The 9,441-nt window shown below is 36.0% G+C and overlaps 1 protein-coding gene across 1 annotated transcript in view; it reads right to left on the bottom strand.

Annotated features, from left to right (window-relative positions):
* Positions 1–9,441, bottom strand: part of DIP2A (DIP2 disco-interacting protein 2 homolog A (Drosophila)) — a 183,560-nt gene that overhangs the window by 59,985 nt on the left and 114,134 nt on the right. Inside the window, exons 8-9 of the mRNA XM_006876117.1 lie at positions 5,766–5,857; positions 1,253–1,363 (exon numbers count right to left, since the gene is read on the bottom strand). Coding sequence (XP_006876179.1) covers positions 1,253–1,363; positions 5,766–5,857 — 203 coding nt within the window. The remainder of the gene's footprint in view (positions 1–1,252; positions 1,364–5,765; positions 5,858–9,441) is intronic.

The following is a 9,441-nucleotide window of genomic DNA, read 5'->3' as shown; positions in this document are numbered from 1 at the left end:
TTAAAAAAAAAAAAAAATCATTAATTTCAGCAGTACATAGAAAGGAAACTGCCAGAAATTAAAAATCAGATTACTGGTATTTCTATCTATTATTGACTGAATTGGGTCCACAAAAATATGTGCTGTAAATCCAAACCACTTTGTGGTTATAATTCCATTTGGGAGGAGTTATCTTTGTTATTTTGATGGAGATGATTAGTATAGGCTGTGTTTTAGTCAATCTCTTTTTTTAAAATGCAAAAGAGATTAAACAAGTAAAGTAAAAGAGGCAGAGATGGGGAAGAGAGAAGTTCAGGAGGTGAAGCTCAAAAATGAAAAGGACCTTCTTCCAGAGCCAAAAAGAGCGCCTTCTCTGGAGCTAGCACTCTGAATTCAGACCTCTAGGCTTCTAAGTAATGAGAAAATAAATTTGTTACAGCTACCCATTGTGATATTTCTGTTTTAGCAGCACTAGATAACTGAGACAATATCTAAAATATTATAGCTACCTAATACAACAGCAAGGAGTACTAGTGTGGCACTGTAGGATCAGCACTGGACTGTTTTCCACAGGTCAATAGTTCAAACCCACCAGCCACTCCTTGGAAACTCTATAAAGAGTCGCTATGTGTCAGAATCAACTCAACACCTAACAACAATATAGCAGCATAGCACAATATAATAAATACATCAGCAAGCATCCACATGAATTATTTGTCAATAATATAGACTGCTGCCATGTAAGTGAACAGAAACACATGGGAATTTTTACCTTGTACATTAAGAACCATGTATAACGAGACATGAGCTCTAAAATATCACTGTGGTGATATATTCAAGTTCTGCATTATGCTAGGAAGTTCTGACTGATGATATGACAGCTCCATTTGACAAGTTTGGGAATAGTAACTATCATAACTGCTTTAAGTACACTTGTCATTTACAAGGTACATAAAAAAGAGTTGTTGTTCAGGGCCTTCGAGTCAGTTTGACTCACAGCAACCCTGTATAGGGTTTCCTAGGAGCAGCTGGTGGGTTTGAACCACCAATCTTTTAGTTAGCAGTCCAGTGCTTATCCTACAGTGACATACCAAAACTGTATCTAGTTCTAGTCTGACTGCCTTCCATTATATGTATCTACTCTGTCAAAATGGCCACTTGCCTTCCACTCCCCCATTCCTAGGATAAGGATAAGGATAAGGAAGGACAACTGAGCTCTTGTGTCAATTTCTGAATAAAACCTGAATCGCGCGAACTGGAGCGACGTTGCTACCTTCCTTGTTAATGGTACTTCTATGGGGACAGGAATCAGCTCTGCCAGGAGACATCCATAAAACGCAACCATGAACATCACAGGATCACTGTTCGGAAACACGAGCGCCACCTAGAACAGTGCCAAGAAAAACTATGAAATATCTTTCCAAATAATTTTAGCCATTTCAACTTTTAGAATTCTGTTAATTAGATGGAATTTAGAAATTTCTGATTTTCTTATAATTTTTCAAATTTAGTTTACAAAAACCTAATCTGGAGGTGGTTTTTTTTTTGGTTTCCTCATTCATGTAACTGTTAAACAGTTTTTAGATTGAGATTTTATTTCATATGCAAGAAAGATTTTAAATTTCTGGGTTTTAAATGATGGTCTAATACAGGTGACTGACATGCACTCACTATTATCCACTACCAACGTATAAAGGGAAGAACCAACAATATCTAAAATTGTCTTCCAAAAGAAAAAATCCTGACACCAAAGCGTCAATTGATAATATCTTCATTTAGACGTAAGTGTATTAATAGGAAGTGTGATGGGCATCCACACAAGCACTCCCCTCTGTTTAAGCACCTGTGGGCAACCCACTCTCTGTTCCATAGTAGTCAATAAAGCTGTTATTGTTTAATGGTAAGTTCTATTTTTATCTCTCATTTTTGTTTTTATATTAAAACACAAACACAAAACTTGAAACAGCAAAAATACTAATGAAAAATAATAATACACTCTTCTCCATTCCCAAAGCAACCACTTTTTAAGTATTTTGGATCTTATCTTGCTATTTACCTTCATATTTTCAAATATTATGCTATGCTGCTATATTTTTATTTTTTAAATTGAAATATTTATTTTCTGGATTTTGTTTTGTTTTGTTTCTTGGTAGGTTCCCCCTCTCTGATCACCCCAGTTTCCATTTTTACATTACAGGTAGTTCCTAGTTTATGACTATCTGAGTTTATAATGAACTACACGTATAACCATCTTTTTTTTAAATACATCTTACCACTAATAATACATAGTACATACATTGTTGCAGGACATAATTTTCTGATGTTATCATTCTCAGATGCTTATTCACATTTATTCAATGTTATGATTTATAAAGATACTGACAATAAAAGTAACAACAATACAAAAAAGGTACTCGATTTATGTCTAAACAGATTTATGATAAAGTTATCAAAACAGAACCCCATTGTAAATTGGGGACTACCTGTATCTGGTTAAATAAAAAACTATTTATGAAACATACTTTGTAAGTCCCAAATACGATTGGAGCTATAAGTCATAAATCACAATAAAATCTAAATAGACTGCTACCCACAAGAGTCTTTGAGAATGAAAAATAATGAATAACCAGTAACCCTTCTTTTCATAAAAATAAGCTGTATCTATATTTATTCTGGTGTGGCGCTGTGGGCTAATGCGTCAAACTGCAAAGTTGATTGAACTACAAGGTCTGTGGTTCAAGCTCACCAGTTGCTCCTTGGAAACCCTATACAGGGTCGCTGTGGGTCGGAATCGGCTCGACGGCACTTAACAGCAACAATAACAATATTTATTCTGCACTTGAAGTCTGGAAATAGAGTTTCTAACAAGTTTGTTCATTGAACGGGAAAGTGCTCTCCTTCAAGAGTTGATTTTTTTACTGCCCCAGAACTATAATCCATAACCTAAGACCATGTTTAGTTTAGGAAATATGTTTTTAGAAATGTCACAGAGAGTTGTGTTTGTTCACAGAGTTTGATTTTGTCACCAATTTCTAATAATTAGCTCATGTACTGTGACCTCATTGATCTTTTTATAATTAACCTAACTACATGGATTATCTTGTAAATCAAGAAAGTATTTGTAAGTCTTCATCACTGTAAGAATCTTTTTTTATCAAGAAAAGTACATTAGTGATTCGTACAGATTCATTCTAAAGTACAACATGTATCAATGGCTCTTACAGATTCATTCTCTAACATAACACAAAATCTCATTCATATGTACAATATATCCCATTGTTCTCATGTACACATTTCTTTTCTTTCTGATGGTAATAGCTACCATACTATTTTACTTGCTTTGCTTTCTATGTTGTTGTTGTTGTTACGTGCCATCTATGTATGCACTGGCTAATTTGTTGTAAAATGCCTGCCAGATGTGTCAAATACCTATTAATATTACTTTTCAAATAAATATCCAGTCAGGCGAACCTGTAAGTTTACCGGCTGCTGCCACTTCCCGCAATGGGGTCTCTACTCTGCTATGGCTAGCTGTGATGCTGAATGGCCCACTGCCAGTGGTCATCCTGGGACCTTCCTTTGGGGTTTTCTTATTGGACCCTACTCTCTCATTTCCTCGAGGAACTTCCCAAATTTTTCTTAAGTCCTGTAAATTCCAAAAAGGGTTATGCCATCCTCACATCTGCTCAATGTTTTGGGACTAAGCTTGTTGTTGTTGTTGTTAAGTGCCGTCGACCCATAGCGACCCTGTACAGGGTTTCCGAGGGTGTAAATCTTTACAGGAGTAGAAAACCTCATCTTTCTCCTGCAGAGCGGCTGGTAGTTTTGAACCGCTGACCTTAAGGTTCACAGCCCGATTCGTAGCCACTACGCTACCAGAGCTGCTTACAACAATAAATAGCAGGTCAAATTATGCTAATAAGTTAAAAATCTGTATTTCCTCTGAATTTTAAAAACATTACTTCACTCTTACAGTTATTATTATGAAGTCCCAAAGCTACAGTGATTGCTGATTCTTTGTACGCTGTTGTTGTTGCTAAGTGCCATAGAGCCAATTGGTCTGGACACACAGCGACCCTGTATAGGGTTTTTGGGGAGACACTGGTGGGTATGAATTGTCGACCCTGTGGTTAGTAATCTAGCACTTACCCTATAGTACCATAACAGGAGTCTGATGCTTTGTATGCATACTACTTTTTCCCCCCTCGGGAAGCTTAGAGATTCTTTTGATTCCCTAGTATTATGCAATTCCATTGTTATATGCCCTGGTGTGGAACTATTATATACTCATTACATAGTATAATATACATAGACACAAGGGGGCTTCAAGAAGTTCATGGAAAAATGTAACCAAAAAATGGATTTCCCCCACGAACTTTTTGTAAGCCCTCTTGTGTGCATATATTTAACTTGCAGATATTTAACGTGTGTGTATTTAACTTGTATTTAACTTCAGGCCACTTCACTATGAAAAGTCATGCTCTCAAGGTCCAGGATGGGGTCCTGGTGTGGTGCTGTGGTTTAATGTGCCAGACTGCAAAGCCATTTGAAATGCAAGGTCGGCTGTTCAAGCTCACCAGCTGCTCCTCAGAAACCCTATACAGGGTCGCTATGGGTCAGAATTGACTTGACGGCACTTAACAACAACAACAAGGTCCAAGATATTATCTTGTGAAATTATTATCACTTAAAAATGTCCACCCTTTGTTCTTTCTCTTTCTGCAACATGTATTATTCAACTATAAGACCTTCATGATCAATTCTTTAATTTTTATACTATTCTTCTCTCCTAATAGTCCTCTCTTTGTTTGTCTTTCCTACTAGTGTTATTTTCTTGATGTATGGGAAAACATCTTCATTTAAATTTCTAGGGATATCAAATACTAATTTTCAAAAAAATTTGTTTTCTTCATCTTCCAATAATAGTTAGCTTTCCTCCAAGTTTACTTGTTTGTCATTTCTTTTCATTTCCCTTCAGTCACATTGGAAGGTTCCCTCTAAATTTCCATGTCATACTAAAGAGTAAGGCACTAAAGGAAACACTTGGGACATATGTCAGAGCTAGTCAACTGGTATGTTCATTGTTGGGTTATCTAATCATATGCAACCTTGTTCATGAGGGAATGTCACTATTAGTTTGTTGGATTTCTACCAAATGCTGTTATTTTCCAAACTGGGCCTTCTGGTGTTAAGTCTAGTTCAGAATACCTAAAGCAACTTTATCCAATTTAACTTTCTGCAGTGATGGAAATGTTCTATATCCAGGCTATCCAATATGGTAGTCATTAGCCACATGTGGTTACTGCCTACTGTCCTGAGCAGCACTGGATAAGAGATTACGTCTCTAGTCTCCACAGAGATTTGTTTTGGCAGATATGTAAGAGGGGACTGCCTGACTACATAGGATAGGTAAAGAGATGAATAGACAACGCACACAGAATCTCAAAATAAGATCAAAGTTAATTAATAAAATATAACCTTTAGGAATTTAATGTTAATATCTATTAATTGTATGTAGTATTAATATTTGTTATTAATATCAACATATATGAAGTAAAATCAAGGTAGAAATGCCAATGCATGGGCATTTAGGAAGATTAAGAAGAGCAAGAATTTTATTCTATATTACCACAAATTTTTTTCATTAATGGTATTATTTTAATTATGACTTCAAAATCCCATGTATTAGTAAGTCTAACAAACTGATATAACACTGATTTCAATAAAGCAACTTTTAAAGCCTCTGGTTTTGCTCACTCCAATATAGTTATATTCTAGTTACTTACTCTGTCTCCAGGCTTAAGAAGTGGTTCATTCTTACTAGTCAGTTTATTAAGTAGAGTATAAGCTAGTTTTAAACTCCGACTCCACAGTTTGCCTAGAATAAAATAAAAATACTAAGCACAGTAAAATTTAAGAAACTAATAATCAACATTTTAATGTAGCAAACATAAGTACTTCATAACATACCATTACTGTACTACTGCAAGTTTAGGTCGTTTCCAATGGATAACTTTTTAGCACAATGCTGTAATGAACATCATGGTTCTCTCATAAAAACTGCTAACAGGCTCATTTTTCTTATAAAAATCAAACAGAATTTCATTATAGAAACTTTAGAATATAGAAAATAAGTATTCTTTTAGTATGTGTATATATACATATGTATAAGTTTATGTGTATATATACATATGTATAAGGAGCTCTGGTAGCATAGTGGTTACGAATCGGGCTGCGAACCTTAAGGTCAGCGGTTCGAAACTACCAGCCGCTCCGTGGGAGAAAGATGAGGCTTTCTACTCCCATAAAGATTTACACCCTCGGAAACCCTGTACAGGGTCGCTATGGGTCGGACCCGACTCGATGGCACTTAACAACAACAACAATATATATATATATATATATATATATATATATATATGTAATTGCCAAGAAATGGGATCCTAATTTACCCCTTTTTCACTTAACACTACAATGTAAATGCATTTTCACGTCATTAAACATGCCTCAATGACATTGTTTAAAACAGCAACATGTAACTCATATTTATAACAATGAGGTCATGTCTACAACTCTGCTGGGAGATGTCAAATAACCTTCCTAGAGCCACTGGCTGCTGGATAGGTACACATGGAACCTGACCTGACCAGGCTCTTAGCCTTAAGTCATCACCTTTCCTCTCATGACAAGCAGCTCTATGCAGCATGCCTACCCCTGGTGGTTGGTGGTTATGTACCCTGGAGTCGGTTTCGACTCATAGTGACCCTGTACAGGGTTTCTGAGGCTGGAAATCTTTATGGGAGCAGAAAGCCTCATCTTTATCCCGTAGAACAGCTGGTAGCTTCAAACTGCTGACCTTGCAGTTTGCAGCCTGATTCATAACCACTACCCTGGTAGTCTCCAAAAACAAAGGAGAGCTTCACTGATGAAAAAAAGAAGACAAGACAAAAACTAAAGAGAATTGAGGATGTCTGGGAAGATATACAGAGGCAGGGGAAACAATGGAGGAGGCAGAGAATGATTTGAGCTCACTCCCAACATCCAAAGCAGCCATAACAACATTTACCCTCTGCAGTAAATCCGAGAAGCAACGCAACAGTCATCACTGAATCCATCTCAAACTCCTATGGCACAGCTACATGAACTGCAAACAGCCATGCCCCAAGAAAGGATGTTAAATTTCACTGCAAGTAATATTAAACTCAAGTGCTACACTGTGAAATAAGTGAACTGTAGAATCACAGAAATAAGCGAGAAAAAAAAAATCAGCGTTAAGCTCCTTAAGATGGATTTAAAATGTTAGTAATTGTGATACATAAAGATTTCCAAACTTAATCCAGCATTAAAAAAAGAAAAGCACTCTGACCAGGTCAGTTTTACCCCATGAATGCACAAAAGTTTAACAGAAGGTCAATATAATTTGCCTCATTTATAAATTAAATGTAAAAAATAAAACAAACATCTCCTCAACAGACAGAAGCAAAACAAACCAACATAACAATTATTTGTAATTTTTTAAAATCTGTCTTAAATATGAAATGAATCAAAACTTTCTTAATGTACATGATAAACACAGCTTTAAATTCCCTTGAGGAAAAATGGTCAGATATTTAAAGCTTTCCCTCTGAGGGTAGAATCAAATCAAACACTTCCTTTCAACATTTTATTTAAAAGCCCAAACCGATTAATAAGGCAAAGAATGAACAAAATAAACTGGAAATAAAATGATCATTGTTTGTCGATGGCATGATTATACATAACAAAAATCCAAAAGAATCTTCTATAATTGAATTTAGCAAGGCTGCTAGATACAATGTCAATATACAGAGACAATCTGATTTCTACATACCAAAAATTAACAGCAAATAAAACTTTTAATCGGTGTTGTTGGGTTCCATCACATTGTTTCCTACTCATAGTGACTTTATTTATAAGTACACAGAATGAAACAACTTCCTGGTCCTGCGACATCCTCACAATATGTTTGAGCCTACTGTTACTGCCACTGTATCAATCCATCTTGTTGGAGGTCTTTTCCTTTTTGGAGTTCTTTTTCTTTTTGGTTGACCCTTACCTTTACCAACCATGATGTCCTTTTCCAGGGACAGGTCCCTCCTGACAACATATTCAAAGTATGAGAGATGAAATGTCGCCATCCTTCCCTTCTAAAAAGTATCTGCCTGTACTTCTTTCAGATTTATTTGTTCTTCTGGTAGCCCATATCTGGTACTTTCAATATCCTTTGCCAACAACAATAATTAAAATATATCAATTATTCTACAAACGTTCTTATTCATTGTTCAACTTTCACATGCATATGAGGCTATTGAAAATACCATGGCTTAAGTCAGGCACACCTTAGTCATCAAACTGACATCTTTGCTCTTGAATACTTTAAAAAGGTCTTTTGCAGCAGATTTGCCTAATGCAAAAAATTGTTTGATGGAAGGGACTGCCACTTTGATTAGTTATGATTGTAGATCCAAGCAAATGAAACATTTGATACTTTAATATTTTCTCCATTTATCATAACGTTGTTTACTGGTCCAGTTGTGAGGATTTTCATTTTCTTTACACTAAGGTGTAGTCCATACTGAAAGCTGTAGTCATTGATCTTCATCAGTATTTCAAGTCTTCTTTGCTTCCAGCAAACAAGGTTATGTCATCTCTACATCTCAGGCTTTTAATGACGCTTCCTTCAAATCCTGAAACTACATTCTTCTTCAAATAATCCAGCTATTTGCATTATTTGCTCATTATAGTATGCAGATTGAATAAGTATGGTGAAAGGATACAACCCTGGCACACATCTTTCCTGATTTTAAATCACTAAGTATCCCTTTGTTCTGTTCTAATGACTGCCTCTTGGTCTATATACAGGTTCCTCATGAGTACAATTAAAGGTTCTTTGCAATGTTATCCATAGTTTGTTATGATCCATTAAGTCAAATTCCTTTGCACAGTCAATAAAGCACAAATAAACATCTTTCTGGTATTCTCTGCTTTCAGCCAAGATCAATCTGATGTCAGCAATGATATCCCTAGTTCTATGTCCTCTTGTGGAGTCCTGGTATAGTGCTGTGGTTCAAACTGCAAAGCTGTTTGAACTGCAAGGTCGGCGGTTCAAGGTCACCAGCTGCTCCTTGGAACCCTATACAGGGTTGTTATGGGTTGGAGTTGACTTGACAGTACTTAACAACAACAACAACAACGTCCTTTTGTGTATCTGGCTTGCATTTCTGATACTCCTTGTCAATGTACTGCTGCAATAGTTTTTTAATTACCTTCAGCAAAATCTTACTGCATGTGTTATTACTGATGTTGTTCAATGGTTTTCACGTTCTTTGGAATGGGCACAAACATGGATCTCTTCCAAGTTTCTTGGCATAGACAAGTACTCCAGTATAGAATCAGTTGGTTGAAACATTTCAACTTATCAATATCTGGAGCTTTGTTTTTTTT

The sequence above is a fragment of the Chrysochloris asiatica genome, unplaced genomic scaffold, assembly GCF_000296735.1.
Source record: "Chrysochloris asiatica unplaced genomic scaffold, ChrAsi1.0 scaffold00354, whole genome shotgun sequence".
Lineage (NCBI taxonomy): Eukaryota > Metazoa > Chordata > Mammalia > Afrosoricida > Chrysochloridae > Chrysochloris > Chrysochloris asiatica.
The sequence above is the reverse complement of the archived record's forward strand: the minus strand, read 5'-3'. Positions and strand labels throughout refer to the sequence as shown.